Source organism: Aulostomus chinensis, chromosome 13, assembly GCF_037954235.1.
Source record: "Aulostomus chinensis isolate RoL2024-O1b breed Wild chromosome 13, RoL_Achi_v1.0, whole genome shotgun sequence".
NCBI lineage: Eukaryota > Metazoa > Chordata > Actinopteri > Syngnathiformes > Aulostomidae > Aulostomus > Aulostomus chinensis.
The window spans coordinates 5,738,869-5,766,854 of record NC_141332.1 but is presented as its reverse complement, the minus strand read 5'-3'; the positions used below and the strand labels follow the sequence as shown (position 1 = coordinate 5,766,854).

The window sequence follows — 27,986 nt, the reverse complement described above, 5'->3', positions numbered from 1 at the left end:
AATGTGTAATGAACGTTTAAAAAACGCTTTGTTGTTTGTGTTTGCGTCTCCCCTCTCTGACGGAGTTGAGTCTGGAGGTCCAGCGTGTTCCTGGAGAGGAGCTCGGAGTTACATGTGGTCTGCTGTCCTGCCATGGTTTTACCCCAGTAAACACCCAAAGTCGGGATAAGTCTCCAAAATGTTGTTCGGGAAAGAAGTGCCATGGCGGCGTTTGGAGGGCATGTCCTTTGGCATGTACTCTGCCGATGAAATAAGGTGGGAGTTAGCCTGTTAGCGTCTCACTTCATACTAGCTTGTAAACAACACGGCCGGGCGAGCCTGTAAAGGTTCTTGGCAGCTTATTGGTAGGGAATTAATCAGAATCAGAATACTTATTAATCCCCGGGGGGAAATTCTGTTGTTACAGTTTTAAACTTGATCTTGAAAGTATTATAAAAATAAGAAATTACAATAATTAGTCAAGCGCAGACTTTAAGAAATAAGATAAAGTGTAAGAATAAAATATTTACAAAGCACAGTTGTTTGTTTATGACACACTATGTACAGCAGCAGTAAAAAAAAACTGAGAAAGAAAGAGTATTGTACAGTTTAGTAATGAGGTGTTATTATCGTTTTTCTGATTTGGGTTATGATTTGATCGATTTGTCCACTATTGCACAATTGAATGTAGTTCTATACACTGAAGAAAGTGTGTATCACTCAGAGGGAGGAGTTAAAGAGTTTGATGGCCACAGGTAAGAATGACTTCCTGTGGCACTCTGTGGTGCTTTTAGGTGGGATGAGTCTAGCACTGAATGTGCTCCTGTGTTGAACCAGGACTTTATGGAGGGGGTGGTGGATGCTGTCCAGGATTGTGTGGAGTTTAGACAACATCCTCCTCTCTGTCACCAGCGTCAGAGCCCAGCTTTGCCCCTACAATGTCACCGGCCTTTCAGATGAGTTTGTTTAGTCTGTTGGCATCTGCTACCTTCAGTCTGCTGCCCCAGCACACAACAGCAAACAGGATGGCACCACAGACTCAGAGAACATCCTCAGCACGGTCCTGCAGACGCTAAAGGACCTAAGCCTCCTGAGGAAGTAGAGACGGCTGAGGCCCTTCTTGTAGACAGCTTCAGAGTTCTTAGAAAAGTCCAGTTTGTTGTCCAAGTACACCCCCAGGTACTTGTAGTCCTCAACAATGTCCACACTGACCCCCTGGATGGAAACTGGGGTCACTGGTGTCTTTGTCATTCTAGGGTCCACAATCGGTTCCTTTGTCTTTGTCACATTGAGCAGGAGATGGTTCTTCTCACTCCATGTGACAAAGTTCTCCAGCACAGTCCTGTATTCTGTCTCATCACCCTTCCTGATGCATCCAACTACTGCAGAGTCGTCAGAGAATTTCTGAAGGTGGCAGGACTCTGTGTTGTAGTTGAAGTCAGTGGTGTAGAGGGTGAAGAGGAAGGGAGACAGGACTGTCCCCTGTGGAGCCCCGGTGTTGCTCACCACTCTGTCTGACACACGGTGTTGTAAGCGTACAAACTGGTCTTCCAGTCAGGTAGTCAACGATCCAGGACACCAGAGGAGCCTCCACCTGCATGGCTGTCAGCTTCTCACCCAGCAGCACCGGTCTGATGGTGTCAAAAGCACTGGAGAAGTCAGAGAACATGACCCTCACAGTGCTCTTCGGTTTGTCCAGGTGAGCGTAGACACGGTTGAGCATGAAGATGATGGCGTCCTCTACTCCAAGGCGGGGCTGGTAGGCGAACTGGAGGGCAGGTGTCCAGCAGGTGTTAGACTGATGGCCTCAGCTGTTCCAGGATGAGTCTCTCCAGGGTCTTCATGATGTGAGATGTCAGTGCCACTGGTCTATAGTCCCGGGGGCTGTTGGGACGCTGCGTCTTTGGCACCGGGACTAGGCAGGACGATGGCTCATGGTGAAGACATGATGAAGGACTCCACTGAGCTGGGGGGTGCAAGCTTTGAGGACTCTGGGACTGACAACATCAGGACCTGCAGCCTTGCCTGTGTGGAGTCTGCTCAGTTGTCTTCTCACCTGGTCAGCTGTGAAGGACACTGTGGGGGTGACTGGAGGGGGGGAAGAGTCCTCATTTGTAAGAGGGCTGTTAGCCTGGGAGCCAGAGGAGGAGGGGGGATGGGCGAGACCTTCACCTGAAGAGGAAGGGGGACCGTGAGGAGGGGGTTGAGGGGAGGGCTGGGGGGGCGCTAGTGGCTGTATGCAGGCAGCAGAGATGGGGGAGGGAAGAGCAGGAGGGGGGAAAGAGTGAGATAACTTGTTCATGGACAGTGATGGAAGTGTATTCTTCTCTTTTTTTCCAGAAAGTTGAGTGTGAAGACGATCACTAATTTTAGGTTCCTGGATGCTGTTGGCAATGTTGCCCCCCACAGCCTGTACGACCTGGCCCTGGGGCCAGCAGACAGCAAAGAGGTACATCTGCTGCACATTCTTACTCACGCTCAGCCCGATTCAATTTCAGAAAGTACTTGTGTATTTTTTTTAATTTATTTTTTGGTAAATACATGAACATGTGGCTTTGTTGTTCTGTCAGGTGTGTTCAACTTGCTGTCAGGACTTTAACAACTGTCCGGGGCACTTGGGACATGTGGAACTCCCTCTACCGGTGTTCAACCCACTATTTTTTGATGTAAGCATCCCACAAACTCACCAAACTCACCAAAACTCATACACACTGGCAGTTCTTGCATTTGATGGCTTACATGCTGGAAATGATGGACTTCCTTGAGAGAATTTTAACCTGCAGAATCAAGAAATGTAACTTGCGTTTAATTTCCGCTTCAACAGAAACTCTACCTAATGATTCGGGGTTCCTGTCTGGCGTGTCACGCGTTAACATGTCCCCGAGCAGCCATCCACCTGCTTTTAAACCAGTTGACGCTGCTGGAACACGGTGCCATGCAGGAGGTCTACCAGATAGAGCAAGTTCTCAGCCAGGTGAGGCGTACACCTCCTTGTGGAGGAGCGATTGCTCTGCTGCTGACGGCCCTCTACTTAAGGTTCCTGGAGCCAAAGACAAGTTTCACCGTGACATAGATTTAAAATGGGGTCAGATACACAATTGACCTCCTTGTTACTTTTTCCTGAAGAGCAGCACTACCACTATTTCTTACCGATTTATGTATGAAATTGACCTCAATGATGAATAAGCTTATGCAACCATCTGCACTCATTTGTGTCAGCACCTGGAGGAGAATCCCAAAGCCACGGGAGATGAGATTGAGCAAGTGCTGAAAGAGTTCACCGACAGCACAGTTGGAGGGAGCCGCCACGGTTCAGCCAGCACCAAACCGGTTAGAACACAGTCAAAACTCTCACGTCCTTCTGAACATGTCAACCACTTGGTGATCAACCTCTCGGCCAGGCTGAAGAACACTGGTCCAATATTGTCTGTTCTTGTCGTTCAGATTAAGCACCTGGTTGAAAAGAAATGCAGTCTGATAAATGACTTCTGGAAGATCCACATGAAACCTAGGATGTGCCCCTACTGCAGGTAACGTGGCTGATGGGTGAGGGTTGGTCTGAAATGTGGGTGAGACCATAGACCAAACTCTGTGTGTGTGTGTGTGTGTGTGTGTGTGTGTGCGCGCGCGTGCGTGTGTGCGCAGGAGTGGGCGGTTCACGATACGGCGTGAACACAACAGTAAGCTGATTGTCACGATGCCCTCGGGGGTCCAGACCAGTGACACCACCGGTGGTGAGTGGATCCTCTGTCTCTCTCCTGTCGTTCGGAGGGTCAAGACTGCTACAGAACAACTTATCCCACATTACTGTGACAATAAAGTGTAGGTTTGGAAGAGAGCCCTCATTTATTTAATTTATTTATTACAATCCAGGTCAGGTGTCAAATTATGAAAAAATAAATCCTAAAAATTTGTTAGAGAATTTTACATCACAAAAATGAATTGGACCTAAAGATTTTGTCTTGTTTAATAATTAGGCCTCTTATTTACTTTTTTCTCTTCCCTTGTTTTAAGATCTGGCAGGCGAAACTGAAGCATACGATGTGATCCTTTTAGACTGTAGTGGAATAAGAATAACTAAATCTGCTCTTCTGAATGATGGAGGGATTTGTTACGACGGCGGCGGAGGAAATTCTGGCGTCATGCTTTGAGCGTTCAGTTGTTACTGAGTCTGCTTGATGGGTGACATGAATGAAGGCTTCATTAGGAGCCAGGAGGTTGGGGTTGGGGGTGTTGCTGAACTGTCCTGGGTTCCTGAGAGGTGCAGACCCTGCTGCTTTTGTGTATTTGTAGAAGACCTGATGGCTGGCAAGAGAGTCTACCTGACGACCAGCACAGCCAGGGAGCACACCAACAAGCTCTGGGAGAAAGAAGGTGACAAAACTAAACAACTCTTTAAAGACGGTCATTCTCGTCTAGTGTTTATTTTATTTGAGCAATAAAATTCAAAGATCGGCTGAAGAGCCTGCATCCATGTCAGAATAAAAACCCAACCCTTCCTTTTATCCCTTCAGGTTTCTTCCTGAAGTGTCTGTTCTCAGGGCCAGAGGAGGGATCAGGGACGACGGAGGAAGAAAAGGGGTTCTACCCGGACCTGTTCTTCCTGGAACTGTTGGTGGTCCCACCTTGCAGGTACGACAGTCCGTTGAGTGTCACATCCTGCTGCGGTTGAGCACCAGACTGTGTGACTGTCTGTCTCTGCTCATCAGGTATCGTCCAATCAATCGACTCGGGGACCAGATGTTTACCAACGGTCAGACGGTCAACATGCAGGCTGTCATGAAGGACTGTGTCATCATCAGGAAGCTGCTGGCTCTCATAGCGGGCGAGGAAACGCCCCAGGAGGAAAAGGTATGGGGGTCCACGTTGGACGCAACCCGAACCTGGCACCTTGTGAAATTGCTGGATCATATGAGTCTGCTCATTCATCCATCCGTCCGCTCTCTCTTCTGTCCGTTGTCTCTCATGAGTCGCAGGTTCCTGGACAGACGGACCAATCATTTCTGGCAGGGATTCCAGGACAGACGTTGACAGATAAACTCCACAACATCTGGGTTCGCCTCCAGAGCCATGTTAACATCGTCTTTGACAGCGACATGGACAAACTGATGACCGAGAAATACCCTGGAATCAGACAGGTACCGTCAAGTCCCACACACAGATTCTATGTAACAACGACTGCTGGAGTTTATAACGTGATCATTTTTTTAACAGCACGAGAAAAAAAAATGGATGATTTTTCATTTACCAGGACTGCTTCATTAATCTCCTTTCCCTAACAGATCCTGGAGAAGAAGGATGGATTGTTCCGGAAGCACATGATGGGCAAAAGAGTTGACTACGCTGCAAGATCCGTCATCTGTCCTGACATGTACATCGGGACCAATGAGATAGGAATTCCCATGGTAGGATGCGGCCTGGACGAGGGAGTTGCAGCCTTGCTTGTGTCCTCACTGAAGAATCCAGCTGAAGCTCTCTGATCTCTGAGCAGGTCTTTGCCACCAAGCTGACGTACCCACAGCCCGTCACCCCGTGGAACGTGAAGGAGCTCCGTCAGGCCGTCCTCAACGGACCCAACGTCCACCCGGGCGCGTCCATGGTGATAAACGAAGATGGCAGGAGAACCATCCTGTCAGCCACCAGTCTGGCACAAAGAGAAGCGATTGCCAAGCAGCTGCTGACTCCCTGCTCTGGTCCACACAAGATGCCCATGAAAATAGTCAGTTGGTTGTTCACTGTTAGCTTTGGTGGTGCGCCTGCTGTCGGGTAACCTGCCTGATGAATTGTGTTACCACGGTGACACGTCACATGACATGTCCAGACGCATAAGATGCTGTTGTCAGTCACACCTTCTGCTCATGTCTGTGTTTGTCCAGGTCAATCGTCACATTAAGAACGGAGATGTGATGTTACTGAACCGACAGCCCACCCTGCACAGACCCTCCATACAGGCCCACTGTGCACGCATCCTGCCGGGAGAGAAGGTACCATCTGGTCTGGTTTGGGAGGCGGGGGGGTTCTGACACGTCCGGTGGGAAGTAAATTTATCGCTAAATTTATGTAGGACAACAAAATATACTGATATCTGAGTTTCCTCTGATGTTTCAGGTACTACGGCTCCACTACGCCAACTGTAAGGCCTACAACGCTGACTTTGACGGAGACGAGATGAACGCTCACTTCCCTCAGAGTGAGCTTGGCAGGGCGGAGGCCTACACCTTAGTCAGCACCAACCAGCAGTACCTCGTCCCCAAAGTAGATACACAGAACGCACAGTTAGCAGCCTACATGTTCTTCACACACAACTCAGCAGTTCTGACTGTCTCCTGTTAGGACGGTAAACCTTTAGCGGGTCTGATCCAGGACCACATGGTGTCAGGGACCCGGATGACTATTCGAGGCTGTTTCTTCACCAGAGACCAGTACACTGAGCTGGTGTACCGAGGACTGACTGACAGACCAGGCCGGGTTAAGCTGCTGCCGCCGGCCATCCTTAAACCTAGGCAGCTGTGGACGGGAAAGCAGGTAAGGTTGCACCTGATTTGTTTTGTTTAATTGGTTCAGGCCATGATAATGAAAATAAGCAATCTGAAGTCCAAATGTGGAGGAAATATCTGGTGATGGATACCCCCTCCAGCTCCAGACAGCCCAGTGCTGGCTGGCACGCTTGTGCTTGACATTTGCTAGGAGAAAGACATTGAAAACACTGAGATATTATTTTCAAGTCAGATACATAATCCGAAACTACTGTAGTGACCCGATGTGATTTATCTCTCTAAGTTAGTCAACAAAATGTTTGTTGATGACGAGAAGGGCGAGTGAGGATGAACACTGCTGTCCAAACCAACACCCAGGACCTGATCTATGCAGGAACCAGCATAAACACAGGAAGAGGAACTGCAGGCTGGGACGGAGGCAGTTCAAGTGGTTTCAGACTTTCTTCACAGTGCATAATAAGTACAACCCTCCTTCTAGTTGGTATGTGTGTCCATCACAGCTAAGCTAACTCCCAGCCAGCTGCGTGGGGATCTCTGATCAGGTAGAGAGAAGAGTCTCTATCTTCTGGTCTGGTTCTCCTGTAAAGGTCATTCTCTTGTGAGTGAAATCAGGTGAGCTTGACCAGTAGGTGGTCTCAAGGAGACGCAGCTGACGCTGGCGCGCTACGTAAAACGTCCTGAACGGAGACTGAGGAGAGTGTAGGTGAACAATAAAGTTTTGATGTAGCCGAATGTTTGCTATCCCAGATCCAGAGGGACACAAAACTCAATTAAGGAGGTTGTTAATCAAGAATGTGCATCTGAATATTTTACCAATGATGAACTGGAATCCTGTATAACAACCTGGTGCAGCTGGGACCAGACAACCCTCGCAGGGAGTAGAATAAAGAGGAGGAGCCAGAGAGGAAGGCGGTGGTAACGTGTGGTCTCTCCTAGGTGGTGTCTACGCTGCTCCTCAACGTCATCCCACAGAAGGCCGTGCCTCTTAACCTGGTCGGGAAGTCCAAAATCCCCAGCAAAGCCTGGATCCAAGTCCCTCCACGAGAAGCTCCAGGATATAAACCTGACAGCATGTGTGACTCCCAGGTACACAAAAGCAGTACAAGGTCCTTTTCCTCAGGCAGGCATTTCCTTCCTTGTCTCAGTTTGGCAGATGTGACAGAACACGCAACCTCACCGGTAACACGTCTGATTCACCATGCAGCCAAAGTGAGTCCAGATGAGTCTCGCTTCGATTGCAGATCGGATCGTCAACGGGTGACTTAAGAGTCAGTTTTTTACGAAGCTTACTGTATCGCTGATTAACATTTGATTGGGACTTAACAGGGTTCTCCTGTTCTGTGAGATATGGAAGTGAATCCTTTGCTTAATTCCCTTCATCAGCCGTTGAGCTCCTGACCATCTGTGCTGCCATGTTTGTTTTACGCCTTCTGGCTAAGCTGCCATTTAGGGGGACTGGTGGGGAGCGTTAGCGGTGCTATGTAACACTGGACTTTATCAGTCCCGTCTTCTCCTTGTGTTTGTGTCCTAGGTGGTGATCCGTCAGGGGGAGCTGCTGGTGGGGGTTCTGGACAAAGCCCACTACGGCTCCTCGGCCTACGGTCTGGTCCACTGCTGCTACGAGCTCTACGGAGGGGAGACCAGCGGCAAGCTGCTCAGCTGTCTAGCGCAACTGTTCACCGCATACCTGCAGCTGTACCGAGGCTTCACTCTGGGTAAAGTCTAGAACACCAGGTGGTTTCCCGCCACCCAAAGATACGACACTCTTTTATTCTGTTAGTCGGGTTTCGGTTAGTGCAGTCATCACATCTGATCTTCTCGTGTGTAGGTGTGGAGGACATCCTGGTGAAACAGGGTGCTAACAAGAGGAGGAAAAAAATTATTCAAGAATCGAAGAAGATTGGCACTAAAGTGAGTTTTAGCAGCTGCTGATTCTTCTGTAACAAACTGTGACCCTGTTAGGAGGTAAACCTGAACGCAGAACCTGGCAGGCGGTTCCTGCAGAGCATGTCAGGTACCATCAGATGAAGAGTAAATGTATTAAATGGTCTGTGCAGGTGGCAACAGCAGGATGTGTGAGGTTGGACGGTCAGGATTCACCTGCAGCCTTGTCAAATTCAGTGCTTCCTCAACAGTGGGAGCCACTGGCCAAAATGGCTGCCACAGCAAAGTTGTAGTTCATGGGCCCCGCGGCATCTGGCGTTGCCACTGGGGATAAATATGAAATACACACAAACAGGAGGTGGCGCCACTGAGGCACTTCCAGTTGGTAATCTGAAGATTTCTCAAGTCAGCACCTCCAGGTCAAACAGAAGGAGGTGTCTTGTTCTTGACCTTCCGCTAGAGCTGAAATACTTTCTGTTGATGCTCTTTCAATCTTTCAGTTCTGTTTGTGCCTCTGGATTTGTGTTAGCAGAACTTAGCATAACAGCCTGTCATGTTGTTCCGCCCCAGCTAGGATGCACCACTCAAAATGTGCGTCGTCCCCGTCAGCACCCTTGTAGGGAGTTATCGTCCATTTAGTCTATTTTTTGGGATGTAAAAGTTGTTTATTTACAGTGTTGGTCGATGGTTGCGAGGTAAATGCAGGCCAACATAATGAGCCGATGCCTCTCTACCTGCGCTGACAGCCTGGAGGGACTCTTGCCAGGAAACGTAAGATGAGGTTGTTGTATGTCAAATTCAAGGCACTTCTCTTGGCTCACAAAACAATCACAAGAACGGCTCCAGCCTACCTGGAATCCCTGATCCATGTCTACTCTCCTTCTCGCCCACTACGCTCTGCATGCCAAAGACGCCTGGTGCTTCCAGCCCAGCGCTGCTCCAAATCTCTAGCCAGACTCTTCTCTTCTGTCGTTCCCAAATGGTGGAACGAACTACTGAACTCTGTGCGTTCTGCTGAGTCCCTTTCTACTTTTAAGAGACAATTGAAGACTCAATTGTTCAGAGAGCACCGAGGCACTGAACCTGACTCTTCTCCTCTTTGTCCTGTGGGGTAGAATAAGTCAGAGGGTCCAAGACCCAGCACTTAGTGACTATGTAGCACCAACTGTGTTGTGTGATGTTGTATGTTTGTCCAAAAATATATATATATAAGGAGGGAGGGGGGGGGAGGGGGGGCGACACTTCTTCTGCCACTAGATGGCAGTACCTGTGACCAAATCACAACTGAAGCACTTTTGTGCTACTATGGGTTTTTCCTAAAGTCTGAATTCTTGCTTGTGTTGTACATCGCTTTGGACAAAAGCGTCTGCTAAATGAAATTGTAGAATTGTAGAATTGTATGTCATTGTCCCAGAACAACCTTCTACCTTACGGTTACGATGTTAACATCACCATTAACCTCTTCAGGCTCCTCAGAAAATGACTTCCCACCTCAGAAAGTCTATAAGCTGAGGTCCAAAGCATCAAAGTGACCCTTCGTCAGAGAGATGTCCTGCTCTCTGTTGCCATGGGTGGCAGCCTGATCCAAAACATGCTGAAATTATGATTGTTTTTGGGGTTGGATGAGTATCCACCTGAGGTAGTGGGAGACAGCAGACTAAGCTAATACCGTAAAGGCACCGCCACACGGAGCAGGAGAACCGGACCGTGACAGCGTCAGATGATGGGATTTCTATCACCACCGTAAGCAGGCGTTGCTCAGGGTGAATGTTCTCAGTCTTGGAGGTCATGCTGACTCCTCAGTGCTGCGTCGTAGGGACTGGACTTGTTTGCACTTGAGGTTTTGGTTCTCGACCGGCTCTACTGGGACGTGAGAGACTTTCCTGACTTCACTGCCAATGCAGTGGTCAAAGGTCAGGACGTGCTTTTAATTTTACATGCTACACTCGTTGTCCCTGTCCTCCTGTGTCTCAGGCCCTCCAGGCAGCTTTCAACCTGCCTGCTAATGTGGATCATGCTGAGGCTCAGAGCCGCTGGCAGGACGCTCACCTCAACCCAGACCAGAGAGACTTCAGCATGGCTGACCACAAGTTCAAGGAAGTGGCCAACCAAGTCAACAACCACATTAATAAGGTAACCTGTCAGTACCAGTACTTCTAGTGGCGTCTAACTCACATGAGAAGCTTCATCCCATCAGAAGTTCCTGCCACATTCTGACAGCATGGGTCGGACCCCCTGGCGTGGGTCAGATCAGGGCGCGCTTCAGGAGAGTTTCAGGCTCAGGGGCGCATGTCAGGATTCTTGGGTGTGTCAGAGGACGTACTTGCTACTGTCATTTTATACTGAGACAATTCACGTGCCACTTCATAAATTTGGTGATGATTCTTGTTAACGGCCTGATGGAGCAGTGGTCAGCACTGTGGCCCCCCAGCAAGAAGGTTGTGGGTGGAGCCCCGGCTGGAGCACGGGGTCTTTCTGTGTGAGTCTCCATGTTCTCCCTGTTCCTGCTGGGTTCTCTCTGGTACTCCAGCTTCCTCCCACAGTCCAAAGACATCAAGAGGTGACCAGGTTAATCCATGATGATGATGATGATGATGATGCTCTTCTGTCCTGCGGTGTCTTGTAGGTGTGTATGCCAGTTGGCCTTCACACTTCTTTCCCCGACAACAACCTCCAACTGATGGTCCAGTCGGGTGCCAAGGGCTCCACCGTCAACACCATGCAGGTATAATTCCCCGCAGCGGTAACTGGCACTGCCGTGGCTGCTGCTCTCTCTTGACTTTAGCGTTCAGAGTCCAAACTGAACAAACATGCACATGCAAACCTCAGTATCTGTGGATGTTTTATGTACTAACGCTTTAAAGAATTCACCTCACAATGCAGGTACCGTCTCATAAAAGGTGCACTAAGCCTTGTTGCATGGTTTCAGTGATTTCATTTTTGTCTCAAATCACAACCTAATATTGTAAAGATGGTGTACAAACACTGGAATATAAAGTTACTCACCAAACAGATGGAGTTTGCTCACTCATCTTAGCGACGTTAGCGCAGCACAGATCCACTTTCCAAGTCGATGCGCGTTCATGTCGTTTACAGAAACGGGGGGGGGGGGGGGCGAGCTTGCTCTGTTTTTGTTTGGTATTTACAACAAAAGTCAGCGGAAGTGACGTCAGGCAACAACACTTAGTGCACCTTTTTAATGAGCCAGCCTGTTGAATATTGCTCCAGAACGCCCCACATGTCTGGAGATGCTTGGCGGTTCACGTTTGAGAGACTGAAATAATTGCAGATGCCTTCTCTGTTGCTTTCATGTGTTCTGGTCAGATGCCACGAGCTTCAGGATTTGTCTCTGTGTTTCAGATCTCATGCCTTCTAGGTCAGATTGAGTTGGAGGGCCGTCGACCTCCGCTGATGCCTTCTGGGAAATCATTGCCCTGTTTCCAGCCGTATGACCCGGCGCCAGGTGCAGGGGGTTTCGTGTCGGGAAGGTTCCTCACAGGCATCAAACCACAGGTGCAGTAGATGGCTCTGGCACATGTGCAACATACCGCATCAGCAAAGCGAAGAAGCTGTACACAGACGAAATTTCTCAAAATACCTGTGGATGTTTTGTGCTCAGGAGTTTTTCTTCCACTGCATGGCTGGCAGAGAGGGACTGGTGGATACAGCTGTGAAAACCTCACGATCAGGATACCTGCAGAGGTACCACGAACACGCCTGCCTGCTGTGAGAATTAGGACTGTCGATGTTATACCTTCATATTTGGTGTGACTTGGGTTCTTTTGGATTTGGACAAAACCTTTGTGTTTACTCACTCTGGGTGATTGGTACTGTGTCCAAGCATGTTAGTCACCCAAAGGCCAGTTGGGTTGACTCGTGTGAAGACCCCATCCCCCTGGTACCCCTCCTGCAGCTGGCAGAGGTGCGCTTCAGAGCAGTGCATTTGCAGAAGAACAGAACTTGCAGTTTATATACATGAGTCAGCTAAGTGGAGCATGACGGAGTGTCCAGGTACACAACGAGCATGAGGCCACAGATCAAGATTTTCACTGGGCTGGAGGTCTTTGGTGATGTGACTCACAATCTTCAGGTGGGTTGCAAACTTCAGCTTCGAGCACAGCAAATGTGTTAATTATGTTAAGTGGATCTTGACACAGGAGACATGTAGGGACTATGGAGGAGTTTAAGTACACAAAAAGAGACTGTTGACTTCCTGTGAATCACTCTTCCCTCTCACCCTTCCTCCACAGATGTGTTATAAAGCATCTGGAGGGTTTGGTGGTCCAGTATGATCTGACCGTGAGGGACAGCGATGGCTCCGTGGTCCAGTTCCTGTATGGGGAAGATGGCCTGGATATCCCCAAGACTCAGTTCCTGCAATCCAGACAGTTTCCCTTCATCGAGGACAACTATGAGGTAAAGTACGAGGGAGCAGGGGCTGCTCGGTATATCCAGCAGTCACCCCACAGACAGACAACAGTGCTTATTAGCTGGCCAGGAGGCTAATATTGTGTTAGCTTAAAAAGGTAGCTTGCTAAGTGCATGCACAGAGCTGTGAATGTGTGGTAATTCAAACCTCCCACTTCCAGGTTGCTCATGAACACAGCAAATGGGGAAGTGAAAAGGGCAGCCTTGTCAAATTCAGGGCTTCCTCCTCAGTGGGAGCCACTGGCCAAAATGGCTGCCACAGCGAAGGTGTAGTTCATGGGCCCCACGGCGCTCCAGCGTGGCTGCTGGGGATAAATGTGTACTACACACAGACCTTCTCCTGATGACTCGGGCCAATGATGCCCCCAACTGTAGTGTAGGTTTCCCCTCACCGAGGCTGACAACTTTCTCAGGACAAACTGAGCTCTTCATTGTTGGTCTTGAATCTCAGAGAGTGACAGCAGGTGAAAGAACCTGAGTGACGGCACAACCAAGAGAGCATTTTCTCATCTTAAGAGCATTGCTAGACACCAGAGCTTCCATCACCTGAAGACTGTATGACCTTTAAATGAACCCAGTTGGTTGAGGCGCTGTGTAACGTTCTCTGAAGGAAAAGTCTGATCAGTGACTGATGAGCAGGGCAACAAAACCTGCATTGGTGTAAGCCAGCTGTGCGTTTGCTGTCCCTGAAGGTGATCAGGATGTCCCAGGGCTTGGACGAGGTTCTGGCGCGTTTGGACATTGAAACTGCTCGTCAGCATTTTGCAGCCATCCAGCGCTGGAAAGCAAAGAGAGAGCTGGCGCGTCCACGCAGAGGTACATGGCGTGACACGGCTGATATTAACCAGCTTAATGGGTGTATGAAGGTGGTGACGCTGTGTTCCCGTGTGGCAGGAGCCTTCCTGTTGTATTCTCAGAAGAAGTTGGGCAAACTGAGGCAGGCTGAACAAGGACCAGGGCCGGATGTCTACGGCAGAGATGCTGCCACCCTGCAGGTATGAACTTCAGCTTGGGTGCCCCCCTCCTCTTCTTCTCCTCTGGCACCAGTAACCACCCCCCCACCCCCCCCCCCCCCCCCCAGCTGATTCAGCAGTGGCGTTCTCTGGATGAAGCCAGCAGATACAAATACAGCAGGAAGTCCTCCCGCTGCCCTGAGCCCTGTCTGGGCCTACTCCGGCCTGATGTGTGCTTCGGATCAGTTTCTGAAAACTTTCACGACATCATGGAGAAGTACCTGCAGAGCAGAGACGGGACAAGTCCCAACAGCCTGGACGCCCACAGGTAGTGTAGTAGTCGTAGTACCAGTACTGCTAGTAGCGGCAGCAATGTTCAAATGGACATTGAAGACAAAATTAACTTTACGTTGACTTTTTGTTGCTGTCGGCAGCTGCAGTGTTGAGTTTAGTGGGATGTGTCGTGCTTGGGTAGCTTGGTCGTCCTTGCCTCTCCTGTCGTTGGCTTGCTGAAGTATCCAGTAAATGCTGGTTTGTCTGCGCCTTCAGCCTGCGACAGCTGCTGCAGTACAAGTGGCAGCGTTCTCAGTGTGATCCGGGCGAGGCGGTGGGTCTGCTGGCAGCCCAGTCCATCGGCGAGCCCTCCACCCAGATGACCCTCAACACCTTCCACTTCGCCGGCAGAGGAGAGATGAACGTCACTTTGGGAATCCCTCGGTAGAGTCACCACTTCATTGAACTCGTCATGTAAACAACATGTCATCCAAGTCAGATTCTACACACTGAAACTCTCTGGAACCTATCAGGTTCAGGGCTTTTAAGAATGGAATGCAGACGGTGACGCAGGCAAGAACGAGCCCTGGATTCTGATCTCATTCATCCTTCCACATCCCCGTTTAACATCTGGTTGTTTGTACAACGTGATTCTGTTTTTAACAAGCACGGGGCCTAAATTAGGCCTAATAACAGAACATATTGTTTTAATTATCATTGTTAAAACCACAGTCGATGGCCCTCACATTTGCACGTCCAGTCTCTGAACTGTGTTTCTGTTGCTGTAAACCCAGTTCTGCCTCTGTGGATGTTTGTGTCCCGGGAACGTGGTGGCTGTTCCTCAGCAGCTTCAGCAGCACGACTAGGCCACCACAACATTTACAGGCTCCGCCTCCTCGCGGGCAGCTATTTTTTATTTGGTCTAAAGATGAAGATGCGTGTTAGTTTTATTAAAATGTAGTCTTTTTTATTGGTCTTGGTTTTGGTTGACAAAACTAGAGAACAGTTTCAGTCCAGTGTCGTCAACATAATGTTCTCTCTTTAATTCAAGCAGGCTAATTCAGACACTGAACATTAGAATCTAGATGGCGCTGTCAGGTGATCAGATTTCTACAGAGCCGTTGCACTCTGTCTCTTTCTTAACGCTCACACTGTTGTGTAAATGGGATTCCCCTGTTGGGACGGAAATACCACAGCTTGGTTGTTTGGTTTGGTCTAATAGAGAACAAACACTGTTGTGGTTTCTCCCCCCCTCCGTCTCTCTCTCTCTCTCTCTCTCTCTGTCCTCACACTCCAAAACAACAATGTGATTCCTTCATACTAAAAATGTCTCTACAAGCACCAAATAATGGTGTTCCTCCTCCGCAGGTTCTTAGAGACGCACTCGCGTTTGCTGTCTGTAAGAAATTTAAACGCCCAGCCTCCAGGGGAATACTGCAGTTACTCATCGCTAATAGAAGTATCACAGGCCCTATTGAAGTCGTCGATGGCACCGTGTGTGTTCCTTGCATTCAGCTTCACTCAGGGATTTCGAGGCGTGTGATCAGAGCTCAGACCACGGCACTTCTTACGTGAAGCCTCAGAGCGCCAAGGCTGCTCGTTAGCTTTACCTGTACACCAGGTTTAGGAAATATTAAGAGCCATTTATTTGGCTGGTAAATGAATGGAAAGATTGAAAACTACAATAAATATGAGTGCCGTTGTGGTGTGTAGTTCTACAGATATTCCTGAGAACAGCATCCCTCATTCATTAAAAGTTTCTAACTTCAAAAGTTTGCAAGCAGCATTCAGTGTGAAGCTGATGTGTGTAAGAGCAACATTGTGTGTTGGGAGCGTTTCATGATGGAGGCCTTGTGTTCTTCTGGGTTCTGCTGGTGTTCTGAATGTTCCTGTGTGCCTCCTCAGACTGCGAGAGATCCTGATGGTGGCTGGCTCCAACATCAAGACCCCCATGATGAGTGTTCCAGTCCTGAACAGCAAGAAGGCCTTGAAGAGAGCCAAGATGCTCCGGAAGAAGCTGACCAGGGTCTGTCTGGCTGAGGTGAGTTGGTGTGTTGCACCCTCCTGTGTGGACCGTCTCCTGCCAGTACTGGCTCCTCCGACACAACTTAAGCTTCCTCATTAATTGTTTGTGTGTGTGTGTCAGAGCAGGTGCTGCACAAGGTTGATGTGGTGGAGACGCTGCGCATCGAAAGTGGCTCTCACCGAAAGCTGCGAGCATTTAAAGTCACGTTCCACTTCCTGCCTCCTGAGCGCTACAGTGATGATAAGCTGCTTTCACCCCAGCAGATCCTCCACTACATGGAAACCAGGTGGAAACTGGTTCTGTGTGTGTGTGTGTGTGTGTGTGTGTGTGTGTGTGTGTGTGTGTGTGTGTGTGAGAACTTCTATTCTTGCTCATTTCTAATTTCCTTCCAGGTTTTTCTGCCTTCTCCTGGAAGCCATTAAGAGATGTAGCGCCAAGCTGGCCTCCATCGCCGTGGAAACCAGGAAGGCCACGCTCAGGGATAAGGACGATGATGACGAGGGCGCGGCTAACACAGCAGGGGTCTGTCTTTATCATATGTTTGTATGCGCTATTGTGTTTGGAAGGTGTTGGCGTGAGTGCGTGTTGTGATCTGTGTCATGTTGATGATCATCAGGTGAATGGCGGGGATGAAGAAGCGGAGAAGGAGATCGTTGATGACCAGGCAGACGAAGGAGACGCTGATGCATCAGACGCCAAGCGAAAGAACAAGCAGGAAGAGGAAGTATGAGGATGAATAGAACTCATGTCCACACAAACTGACGACTTCAATCTGTTAGACAAGAATAACAAACTAGTTTGGACGAGACAGTTGGGAGTTGATGAGGCGCCGCGTCGCTCTGTCTTTGTCAGTTCTGTGTTCTGATTGCTGCGCCTTTGCTATTGGTTCTGTTCTTTTCTCCTCATGATTGAAAATAGCGCACGTTGATTCTTCTGTCAGGTTTTGCAAAATAGAACAAAAAAGACATGGACTGGCAGCTGTAACAACTGGTCTAACTTCTGCAGGTGGATTATGAGAGCGAGGAGGAAGAGGGCCAGGACGGTGAGGAGAAAGAGGACCTGGAGGATGACGAAGAGGAGCCCCAGGTGGATGCAGGGAGCAGCGTCTGGGAGGAATCCCAGCCCCAGTGTGCAGGAGCGAGTGCGAAGAAGACGGCTCGAGTTAGCAGAGTTAGAGGACACAAAGAGGCGCCCCTGAATCCTACGAGAGTGAACTCTGTTCTGGAGTCCAACACCGCAATAGAGCGGTACTGTTACGATGAGCAGCATCAGCTCTGGTGTGAGGTAAGGGTCTCGTGACGCCCCCCCTCACCTAAAACCTCAGGGAGCTTCTAGTTCTCTGACTGAGCGTCCCCACACACCTGAGCTGTTTCATTCAGTCTTGAACCGTGGCAGGGGTCGGTTCGTGTGTGAAACGGGTGTGCTTGCCATCACGGTCTCTGTTGTCTCAGAGCTGCTGGGCATTCAGATGAACACTGACTGACGTGATTGAAATGCAGCAGCAGCCTGAGCAGGGACTCCCGGGACCGTCTGTTAGAACCCTGTTGGAACCCTGCTAGAACCCTGCTCTTATATCTGGTTGGAAGCTGCTTCCTTGTGTGGGACTGCACCTGAGTGCACTACATTTCAATACCATTTCACCTGGTCTCTCCCCTGTAACGCCCCCCCCCCCCCCCCCCCCCCCTTGGTGCAGCTGCAGTACCTGTTTACTAAAACACACTTGTTTGTCTGTTGATTTCTAATTCCAGAGCAGTGAAGTCAGCAGGCCTCTGCTGTCCTCCCCCAAGTTAAGCGCAGCAGGAAGAGGTTTTTGCTTGCTGCTCTCTTGCAGAAGTGCTTCCTCATCAGGGACAGTTTGCCACAGAGAATCGCAGCATCTGGGCTCCTTTGTTGACGCTGGCTTTTGCCGGTAGTGCTGCAGGTGCTGGACTGGGAGGGAAGCTTCTCAGGGTTGATCCTGAGAGATTTCCACTCAGACTTACCACAAGAAACCTGGAAGACTCACAAATATCAATCAATATTTGCAGACACACTCAGATAAGATTGGCTCGTTGTCTGAGGGCTGGTGTTAACTGAAGCCGCTGATAAGAGCTTCTTGGTTCTGTTCAGAGTTTTATTGCGGTGGAGTGATAAGGAATTTTATCTGGTATCTGCTTTTTGAACGTTCTTGGTCTTATCCTTGTCACAGCTTCACTCTCAGCCTCGTAGGGTTAGGGCGTCTTCTTCTGTAATCGTGAATTTGTCGTTAGAACACACTCAGATGTTCTGGGGGAGCTGAACTCAACCTCATCTCACTGCCAAACTTGTACCTCTGTCATTGACGTCCATTCAAGTGTCAACATCTCTGAGTCTCCAGCCTGCTTCGAGTGGCTGCCGAATTCCTTCATCACACAAAATTCCTCTACACTGATTAACAACAGAGAAACAGACCTCAGGCAGAGATCTGGAGGCTGGTCAGCGTCTGGGCCACTGACACGGAGCATCCAGTCCCCACAGAGCCGCATCGAGACACCCAGGAAGCCCTGGTGTACCACCGTGTCTTCTGCCCACTCAGCTCCCACGTTTAACCCCACCCCCTTCTCTCCATGTGACAGGTTGACTTAGTTCTGCCGGTGAGCAAGGTTCACTTTGACCTGACCTCCATCCTGTCGGCACTGGCCAAAAACGCCGTCATCATGGAGACGAAAGGACTGACTCGCTGCCTGCTGAGCGAAACCACGACCAGGGCGGGCGAGAGAGAGACGATTCTCAACACAGAAGGCATCAACATGCACGAAATGTTCCAACACAGTGACGTACGTAGCCGGCGTTCCTTCCTATCCAGACTCAGCAGAGACATTTGATTGGTCGTCTGTAATCATGTGTTCGTCACCCATGTAGTTTAGATGACGCGCGCGTCTCTGCGGTGGAGCCTGTGGCTGTTGCTCATCATAAATACGATTGTTGAATTGGTCGTCATGGTGATAATCTGAACAGAGGGATTGCATTTCCTCCTTGCAGATCTTGGACATCAACAGGTTGTACTCCAACGAGGTCCACGTCATGGCCAGCACCTACGGGATTGAGGTGGCCCTCAAAGTCATCGAGAAGGAGATCAAAGATGTCTTTGCTGTCTATGGTACACACACACACGCACACACACACACACACACACACACTCGAGCCCCTCTGCTCTGACACGTCTCTGCCTGCAGGTATCGAGGTGGACCCCAGACATCTGTCGCTGGTGGCCGACTACATGTGCTTTGAGGGCGTGTACAAGCCGTTGAACCGCCACGGCATCACGTCCAACTCCTCGCCTCTGCAACAGATGACCTTTGAGACCAGCTACAAGTTCCTCAAGCAGGCCACCATGCTGGGTGAGAGCGCGTCCCGCCACACACAGTCTTCTACATTAATTACTTCAGGAGGAGCTTTTCCAGCGCTGGTGTCTGTCTTCAGCTGTGTGATTCTCCATCTCAGGCTCCCATGATCAGCTGGCGTCGCCGTCCGCCTGCCTGGTGGTGGGGAAGGTGGTCAAAGGGGGGACAGGACTGTTTGAGCTCAAGCAGCCTCTGCAGTAAAGGGGACGTTTGTGTGCGGCGCGTCACCGCCACAGCAGTGGGCACCGAGGCAGCCGGGGTCTCGCACCAGGGTCTCGGTCTTGAAGAAAAGCAGAGGAGCTGGTTTGAAGTGCTCTGCTGCGCTGGAACGACACCTGAAGAGCAGAACACCACACAGGTTTTAGCACCTTGAAATTGATGCAGATGATGTTCAAGTGTGAAACCCAGTGAACAGTCCACCAATATTATTTCTTTGTATCAAATAATGAAATTAAAGTGAAATATTTGTATAAAAATTGTAATGTCCCTTTGTTTATTTAAAGGAATGCGGATCTGTGTCGTGTTCTAGTTCAAGATCTGGTTCTAAACTTACAATATCTCAGAACTGTGGATGGTTATTTCATAGCACACGTTCCCAACAAGTCAGCAGCTCTGCTAGCAGGCAGTGGAGGGGACCCTCGGTGGAGGAGTGCCGCACCTGCGACTCTCACCACGACTGTGACGTCAGGAGAAACATTTTAGATTATTATTTTCTGTGTGATTGTAAGCTGCAGTACAGTGGTACTAGAAACGGGTTACAGTGCATCTGGGGAGGAGAACGCTGGGAATATTCTGCTCTCCATTATGTCGTGGAACCTGTTAGGTGACATGCGGTTTGGCTGAAACCCTGACAGGTAAAAGTCCTCGTGCTAATCGGCGCTGGCTGGCGACACAGGTAGTTTCTGTTCTGCTGAAGAATATTGTTAACACGTTTGGTTCTCTTGCTGATGTTATGATCGCTTCTCAACTTGTAAGAATTGAAATGACAGGTTATTGGGTTTTGATGCTAAGCTGCATTGAACGACACTGTCTTTTTTTAAGTAGGTGAACAGATAAAATGTAAAGCTCTACTTTTAGTTCATTGTTTAAAAAAATATTTTAATATATATATAAAAAAAACCTTAACCTCTCAATTCATTGCAGCTTCAGCTATTAAGATTGTCTTGTGGCATTTCAGCATTTTTTTAAAGCCTGTTTCAGCGATGTCTCTGGCAACGCTCAGGAAATACGTCATCTCTTTACCTGAACAAGTGATGTGTACATTTCAAATACTGCAAATGAGAAGTTCTGCGTGTTCTGCTCTTTGAGCCCTTTATTTGAATCGCACCCTCGCTCGTCAACTGGTTAACCGTTGGGGCGCAGAGTACCGCGAGTGTCCAGTAGAAGGCGCATGTGGCGCCACTGCGTCAAAATATCTTGAAGAAGAACATTAACCGGAGAGCTCGAGCTGATGAGTGTCAGCACGGTGACCCCTGACATTGGTGTCCGTGGAAAGGTGAGCTGCTAATTACGATAAAATAATGGGACGGAACCGCATTAACGCGCTATAAGCCGGAACACAAGCCGCGGGGGACGGGACACCGCGGTCCGGTCTAGCGAACCCGAACGGTCGCGGTAACAAACAATGGAACCGACAGATACGCAGAGGTGGTTGCGACTTGACCCCTGCTCCCGCCGCACAGACGCCTTTCCCGCAGCCCGCCCACCACATCTCCGGTACCGAGCCTGTGTGGTTCAGAAGCGTCGTCGGGAAGAGAAGCCTGAGTGAGGCGGGATTTAACACGAAGAAGAAGAAGACGTGTTTGTCACCCGGCGGTGCTACGTCATCCCGGCTCAGGTAGAGAACCGGAGCAGGACCGGGACCGACCGCTGAAGCTCGGATGTGTTGTAGTTTTTACAGTTTTGCTTCTGGATCTTGGACCCGGATTCAATCAGGGATTCGGTGTTGCGACTGTAAACGACATGGCGTTTTTTTTATCCGTTATCCTGTTTACTTTAACTCAGAGTTCGGGATGAGACGCGTGGTGCTGGGTGCCCGCAACACCGGCGCACACACCGGTGCTCCACTCGGTGGTCGTGGGGCAGCACCCGTGGCCCATTGAACACATCCTGCCGTGTGCTGGCCACACTGGTGAGAACGCTGTCAGATAGTAGGAGACGTGTATTCGCTATGGCATGAACTCAAATACCTGTGGTGGAGTGTTTTGGAGTCCGGGTGTCTATGCTGATCCATTCTGTTTTTTGGGGGACGGTTCAGAATTCAGTCTCCCCTCGTGTCCTGTAGAATCATTGACCCCTCAGGAACTGCAGTGACTGAATCTCTCCGTTAATGCAGACCCTGTGTTTGTCAGGGCGTCCCTGCTGAGTGCAGGTAGGTTTTCCCTGAGTGGAGACCTGCTCACTTTTGTTGTGTCTGACTCCCCCAGGACCGGGTCCCTGAGCCAGGTGACTTCAGCCACATCAGCTCCCACAGTCCAGCGTCCACCTGCAGGAAATGCGGCTCGCCAAACGCTGCTTCTCATACAGGTGACGTTCGTGCTCATGAGCCGCTGCGGTTGGGGCCTGGCAGATGGCCGCCAGTGGTTTGCTTAAATGTACTTGTCAAAACCCTCTGACAGAGATGTCAGGACGCAGCCCATGAGTGAGTGGCACGGGTGCAGTCGTGGTCCATCGAGCAGGAGAGAGCAACATGACGATGAAGAGAAACCAGAACGTTGAAGCTGTCATCCCAGTGCCGAAACAGGAAACCAAATGGTTCAAACGCAGGAAAACACAAAGTGATAGGAGGTTTTTCTGTTACATTGTCGCGCTTCAGTGTGGCTCCCGGGAAGAGAAGCTTCTTCCTCTGGTAGCTGCTGAGGATCGGCGCAACGAATGAGCAAGGCTGCGCTACTGTACCTTGTAGCTGAGAGGGTTGAACTGGCTGATCACGCCACGCAGGTCTCTGATGACCCCCTTCAGGTCGGGGGTTTCATAGCCCAGCTGTTGTCCTAACTCTGTGCTTATGCTGGTTTTGAGCGATGAACCACTGTCGAAACAATGCTTCCTGTTGTGTCTCTACTCTGTGTGAGGTGTAGTTCGACCAGGTGCGGTGTTGCCTCAGTCACCTGCCGCTCAGCAGATCCTGCCTCAGACTTCCTGTCTGAAAGTCAGTCATGTGAACCGTCTGAGCTGATACTCAGGTAGCACTCGGTAACGTGAACAGTTGCTCACGTGTACTGCATCCGCGTCGGAACTGTGTACAGGAAGTGATGTCAGCAGCCCGTTTCCATGGAGACACTCAGGCAGACAGAGGGATGGTTGTGCGAGGAGCCCAGAACTATGAGCTCAGTGTCTCATCAGCCAGGATCAACCTCATTTCCTGCCTAGAAACAGACCTCAGAATAGGCCTGACTCAGACCAGGGGGCCAGCAGCTGGACTCCGACTCAGAGAGACGCTGGTCCTGCACGTGCACAAGGACACAACTTCTTCTTCATGGATGTTATTTCTGTCAGCTGAGACTTAGCTTGCATGAACGTCTAATGTCACGTCTCGCTTCCCTCTCCATTGTGTGTGTGTGTGTGTGTGTGTGTGTGTGTGTGTGTGTGTGTATCCAGGCATGTGCTGCTGGTGGGTTGTGTCTTAGGTGTGCTGAGTTTGGTGATAGCCTCCCTGTTCCAGTATGAGACAGAAACATACAAACCTGTGGACTGGCACATCAGCCGCGAACATAAAGAGGTGAGATACAGAGACCTCCTCTTCAGTTCTTCTTGTGCGCTGAGGTCAGCGTGTCAGCCCAGCACTGCAACCCCCCACATCATCACTGTCACGTGCTGCCCGGTGTTGCAACCTTGTGGTGTTCCCTCTGAGATGAGCCAGTATAAAAACTTCATGCAAAGTAGATTTTCTACGGTGTTTTTCCCTCTTTAACTTTATTAATTCTTCCACGATTGATGTGAGGAAGTCCCATGAGTCCCATCTACCTGGAGTCCTGGTCAAGATGGGGGTGGGGGGCAGGGTTAGTATGATGATGGTTATTATTGTTGTGGCCTGGTGCGATTGAGGTTCCTGGAGCGGAAGAGGAAGAAGCAAGACAGACGGCCTCTGAGCTCCAGCAGCTCTGGCCCTCCTGTGCGCCTCCTGTCTGTGAGTCAGATCACATGATTGTCGCAGACGTAGCTTTGTAGCTGAGACGCTGCAGCCAGACAGGGTCCGGACTCTGTTGGGATCCTAACCTCATGACCTTGACCTCGGGGCTGGTTGACGCTGCCTCTGGTTCTCCTGCAGCTTGTCCATGAGCACGTGCAGAAAGTGCTGGAGGGGCCGTGTCGCCCAGGAAACACCAGGAGGAGCATTTTATCCAGACTTCCTGCTTCAAGTCTTGTAACCCAGCCCTTCCTGTGGAAGAACACGCCGCTCTCCGATGACCTCTTCCTGTATCCGACCCCGTTCGGCTTCAAAGGGCTCCAGAGTAAAGTGGAAGACCTACTGAAGTGGGTGAGTACGAGTTCTGTCATGACGACATCACCTATCTTGGTCTGAAGTCGGCTCTGTATTCGCCCTCAGTCTCGTCGTTAGGGTGTTGTAAGGCTTGCCGAGGATGATGTATGCCATCGCCAGCGCACCGACGGAGCGAGGGGAAACACCTCCTCAGGTGTTCAGGCTTGAGTGTTGCGTGCAGCTGAGCGCTGATTTGGAAGCAGCTTGATGACAAATCTGATGAAACGTTCCTGTCGATAACTGAATGACTCAAATGACTTCACATCCTCCCAAAACTTGAGATGCCAAGTTGTTTGCTGTTCACTGCAATGAGAGAACATCAGAAAAACCCCGTAAGATACAATGTCACTGTATGTCCCTGTAAGTGCTGCTCTGTAAGCGACTGCGTCGAAACGTCATGACGCCATCGTGGTTTCTCCCTGTAGCTGCCAGACTCTGACGCTGCGCCCAAGCCATTGGATAAATGCCAGCGCTGTGTGGTCATGGGAAATGGAGGCATTCTCCGAGGCCTGGAGCTCGGTCCACTCATCGATCGATTTGATCTGGTTATCAGGTATCTGTCTCATCAGCGTTGTGTTGCCTGTCAGCTGGTGTATCAGCCAACAACGAGCAGTCTTTACACATAGATGGCATATCTGTGCGCACTATCCATCAGTTATCGGGTGTCCCCCTCCCCAGGTTGAACAGCGGTCCTCTGGGGGAGTTCGCTTTTGATGTTGGGAATCGAACCAGCATCAGGATGAGTTACCCGGAGGGGACGCCGCTCCAGTGGATCGACACAGACCCAAACGCTGTGTTTGTAGCCGTGGTGTATAAAGCTGAGGACATCAGCTGGACGTCCGCCATGATCAACAGGCTGGCTGTGGTGAGGCGCGAGCAGAGCCGTTACGTTCCACTCAGCTCCCAGCCCAACCACTGCGGCCCTGTGATAACGCATTTTGGCAGCTCGATGTGTAGCGAAATCTTTTTAGTATTAGTCTCCTGAGACGTCTCCATCCAGCCGGCAGGGCCAGCTGGTCTGGGGAGTCCTGGTGGTCACAGGATGAGTCATGTGATCAGCTCTCTAGACTGCAAGTGTCCCCTGGTCTCTCAGAATTACTGAATGGTCAAGACACAAGCCTGCTAGTAATACTTGTCTTTGCAAATGAAGATACAAACTGTGTGTGTGTGTGTGTGTGTGTGTGTGTGTGTGTGTGTGTGTGTGTGTGTGTGTGTGTGGGCGGGCTGCAGCCTTGGTGGGACAGGCTCTTCTTCTGGCGGAAGGTTCCAGATCAAATCCCTCTTGAACCCCACAGGTTCAGACTTCTCCATCCAAATGTCATCAGAGAGGCGTCGTTGGATCTACTCAAATACTCTCCGCCCACAGCACGCCTGTGGGGCTGGGACCAGGTAACTTGACCCTACACACACACACACACACACACACACACTCACAGCCACACCAGTCTGTCAGCGTGCTGACGGTCAAGAATGAGCAGGATGACAAACATCCCTTCTCATCTCTTAAATCGCTGCAGGACAATGATGGTGCCTGCTGCTTTGGACCAAAAAAAGATCAAAGTTTTTTTTTATCCCACAGTCGCTCTTGCGTTGTCAGTAGGGGTGTAACGATTCATCTATGGATCGATGAGTCGATTTCTCTTCCTAGGATTCCACTGCATCGATCTGTGCTCGGCAAAATGGCCTTGCGAATGACATACATCGATGAAAAATCGTTTAAAATGGTAAAGAATCGATTAAATCAATACTGTGAAAATGTACATTGGATTTAAGCACAGCAAACATTTTGATGATGACTGTGTGTTTTTGGTGCTTCTCGACACGTTAAACATTGCTCGATTGAGCCTGTGACACCAGCGCTACGCGCCGGCAGAAGCGTGAATCTCAGCATCAACACAGCATGGCGGATGGCAGAGGAGAGAGAGAAATTTTCCAGCCATCGCTTCGTTCAAGTGTACGGAAACACTTTGGCTGTTATGAAGAGGGAGGAGTTTTAAATAAGTCGGTCGCCGTTTGTAGAATATGTGAATGTGAAGTAAAGAACGGCGGCAACACGACTACTCTGGGATTTCGCGCCGGCCGGCCGACCAGGACCGTCCAGGCGGCTCCTCCAGACTGACTGCTGCTGCAGCACAGCAAAGTAGCGCAGCTCTGCGGGAGGCTCGAGTGTCGCTGGCATGTTTACAAAGAAGCTCGTGCGAAACTCAGCTCAGGCAAAAGAAATTACACTAAAATTCCAAATGTCCATGATTTTAAACCTGACTGCCTGACAACAACAGCAGAGATCGATGACTCCTCCCCCGAACCGTCCAGTATCCAGGTATTCGAATCGAATCGTTGTGAAAGTGAAGCGTGACAGCCCTTGTTTGTAGACATGGATGGAAACAACGCGCAGGGTCTCCAGCTGGGCTGAAGCTGTCCCTCGCCGTCGATTCTCCTCCTCTCCAAGTTCAGTACTCGTGCTTGTATCCTCCGTTGGGAGGAATTCCCTCGTGATCGTCCCTGCAGACCAAATTTGCCCGTGGTGACGAATGACGTTTGTATGGCTCTTATCTTCTCCACAGAATGTGCCCACCCTGGGGGTCTCAGCGCTGAACTTAGCCAGTCTTCTGTGCGACGAAGTCAGCATAGCAGGTTTTGGGTACAACATCTCCCAACAGGGGGTGCCACTGCACTACTATGACCACCTGACAGTGAGCGCCATGCAGCAGCAGAAGATGCACAACGTGAACAGAGAGACCCAGCTGCTGCAGAGCATGGTTGTTGAGAGAGCCATCACGGACCTGACGGGAGGGGTTCACTGCTCCTTCTGCCCCAGATGACCTCCAGACTTTTTCCTCTCAAGCACCAATTTTCTCATGCTTTTGCTTTTAAGAACAAAGTAAAAGAGTCTGTGGCAAGACGGGCAGGATTGTGGAGGGTGTAGGGCCGCACAAAGGTGATGAAACGTATTCAGTATTTGTCAGAAAATGTTTGGGGATGAAGAACAACACGAGAACCAAGCTGCTCTCTTTCCCTGGCGTTGGCTGACCTTTGACCTCTAGACGATTGAACCAAATCAAATATTTCTTGAGTCTTTGTGGTGCCATTCCAGGAATTTTAGTTCAGCTCAGCATTGCAGACGTGTTGTCATGGAGACACTAGCAGCTTGAAGAGCAGCAGGAAATCGTCGTCAGTGTGGGATGTATCGCGTCCATGTGACCTCGACCTGCTGTGAGCCCCCAACAAACGGACTTGTGTCCCAAAGTCTAACAACAAATGTGAACCGACCCGAGACGATTAGGAACAACAAAAAGAACGTCATCGTTCTAATTTGACTTTTGCTTCTCTTGTTTGTTTTTCCAGTTCTGCCTGTGGTTTCGAGCACTATTGTTTTGATGTGAATGTTATCAATATTTCTGGTGGTTTTGTTTTTTAATACATCTGAACCTTGTTTACTGAGATACTTTCTAAATGGCAGGTCTGTGAAAGAGATTTATCTATGAAATACACTGTTTGTGACTTGTCTGGGGTTCCTATTTACTTCTTCCTGAATTCTTGTTTTTGCTCTACCTTTCTAAAGCCTAAAACTAGTCACTCAAATGTGAATATCTGACTTTTTCCACAAATGAAACCTTGTTTTTTTTAAAAGCTTTGTCCTCATGTGACCAGCATGGAAGCACATGGTGTGAAAGAAACGCAACAATGGACTTAACAGTGTGGGTTCCTTTCCTGTGAGTTTGAATGGTTTTGTTGAATTGTTTGCTCTGCTGATCTTAATAAAAAATAAAGCATAAATGGTGGAAATGGACAGTTGCATGTGCCTCGAACAGCTTCAGGACCGTGCCACTATTAAGAGCAGAGAGAAGAGATCACGCAGGTGTTCCATGATGCAGAGATCAATATTTGAGCCGGTAACAGTTTGGACATTGGTACGACTTGACTTCAATGTAGTGTAAAATTATCTTAAAGCATTGATGCTAAATAGTTTGTTTTGATGCTGGAAGGTTCCAAACTTAAGTTAGGACAAGAGACTTGTAGGAACATGCTTCTGCTTGATTCATAAATCTGTCCATCCTCTCCATGCAGGCTCGGCTGTCAGCTGCAGCTCCGTATATTACTGTA

General features: G+C 49.7%; 2 protein-coding genes and 2 non-coding genes across 8 annotated transcripts; all 4 read left to right on the top strand.

Moving 5' to 3' along the window:
- Positions 1–47: 47 nt before the first annotated feature.
- polr1a (RNA polymerase I subunit A) lies at positions 48–19,864 on the top strand. Its single transcript, XM_086222819.1, has 37 exons — positions 48–255; positions 2,320–2,428; positions 2,550–2,645; positions 2,804–2,953; positions 3,199–3,309; positions 3,424–3,509; positions 3,625–3,713; positions 4,273–4,353; positions 4,494–4,611; positions 4,689–4,830; positions 4,956–5,117; positions 5,262–5,384; positions 5,471–5,698; positions 5,856–5,963; positions 6,088–6,234; positions 6,313–6,504; positions 7,413–7,562; positions 8,008–8,191; positions 8,305–8,387; positions 10,335–10,493; positions 10,987–11,085; positions 11,721–11,873; positions 11,980–12,062; positions 12,611–12,776; positions 13,481–13,604; positions 13,683–13,783; positions 13,870–14,069; positions 14,291–14,458; positions 15,920–16,055; positions 16,166–16,326; positions 16,433–16,562; positions 16,657–16,764; positions 17,046–17,324; positions 18,635–18,835; positions 19,041–19,158; positions 19,235–19,399; positions 19,503–19,864. The coding sequence occupies exons 1-37, from the start codon at positions 179–181 to the stop codon at positions 19,601–19,603; spliced, it is 5,088 nt and encodes a 1,695-aa protein (XP_086078945.1). The 5' UTR covers positions 48–178; the 3' UTR covers positions 19,604–19,864.
- Positions 8,578–8,713, top strand: LOC147250667 (small nucleolar RNA SNORA5). Its single transcript, XR_015119139.1, has one exon. It is a non-coding gene; the product is annotated as a small nucleolar RNA SNORA5 (small nucleolar RNA).
- LOC147250666 (small nucleolar RNA SNORA5) lies at positions 12,986–13,122 on the top strand. The gene has a single exon (XR_015119140.1). It is a non-coding gene; the product is annotated as a small nucleolar RNA SNORA5 (small nucleolar RNA).
- A 408-nt stretch (positions 19,865–20,272) lies between the features above and the next one.
- On the top strand, positions 20,273–27,674 carry st3gal5 (ST3 beta-galactoside alpha-2,3-sialyltransferase 5). 5 transcript variants are annotated; one of them, XM_086222815.1, is made up of 8 exons: positions 20,273–20,297; positions 21,829–21,928; positions 23,000–23,120; positions 23,670–23,879; positions 24,308–24,435; positions 24,561–24,747; positions 25,113–25,271; positions 26,447–27,674. In XM_086222815.1, exons 2-8 carry the CDS (start codon positions 21,897–21,899, stop codon positions 26,702–26,704), a joined length of 1,095 nt encoding a protein of 364 aa, XP_086078941.1. In that variant the 5' UTR covers positions 20,273–20,297; positions 21,829–21,896; the 3' UTR covers positions 26,705–27,674. The 5 variants fall into 5 exon arrangements, with proteins under 5 accessions (XP_086078941.1, XP_086078940.1, XP_086078944.1 ...); XM_086222814.1 differs by lacking the exon at positions 20,273–20,297 and adding an exon at positions 20,744–20,897; XM_086222818.1 differs by lacking the exon at positions 20,273–20,297 and adding an exon at positions 20,744–20,897 and having other exon boundaries at positions 25,178–25,271; positions 26,447–26,719.
- The last annotated feature ends 312 nt before the right edge of the window (positions 27,675–27,986 follow it).

Bases quoted from the DNA above. Each gene is read 5' to 3' on its own strand.
- st3gal5 (XM_086222815.1), top strand. From the start codon at position 21,897: ATGCGGCTCGCCAAACGCTGCTTCTCATACAG. The intron at 21,929-22,999 runs GTGACGTTCGTG...GTGTGTATCCAG, and splicing joins AAACGCTGCTTCTCATACAG to GCATGTGCTGCTGGTGGGTT. The intron at 24,748-25,112 runs GTGAGGCGCGAG...GGCGGGCTGCAG, and splicing joins TGATCAACAGGCTGGCTGTG to CCTTGGTGGGACAGGCTCTT.
- polr1a (XM_086222819.1), top strand. From the start codon at position 179: ATGTTGTTCGGGAAAGAAGTGCCATGGCGGCGTTTGGAGGGCATGTCC. The intron at 3,510-3,624 runs GTAACGTGGCTG...GTGTGTGCGCAG, and splicing joins AGGATGTGCCCCTACTGCAG to GAGTGGGCGGTTCACGATAC. The intron at 16,563-16,656 runs GTCTGTCTTTAT...GATGATCATCAG, and splicing joins GCGCGGCTAACACAGCAGGG to GTGAATGGCGGGGATGAAGA.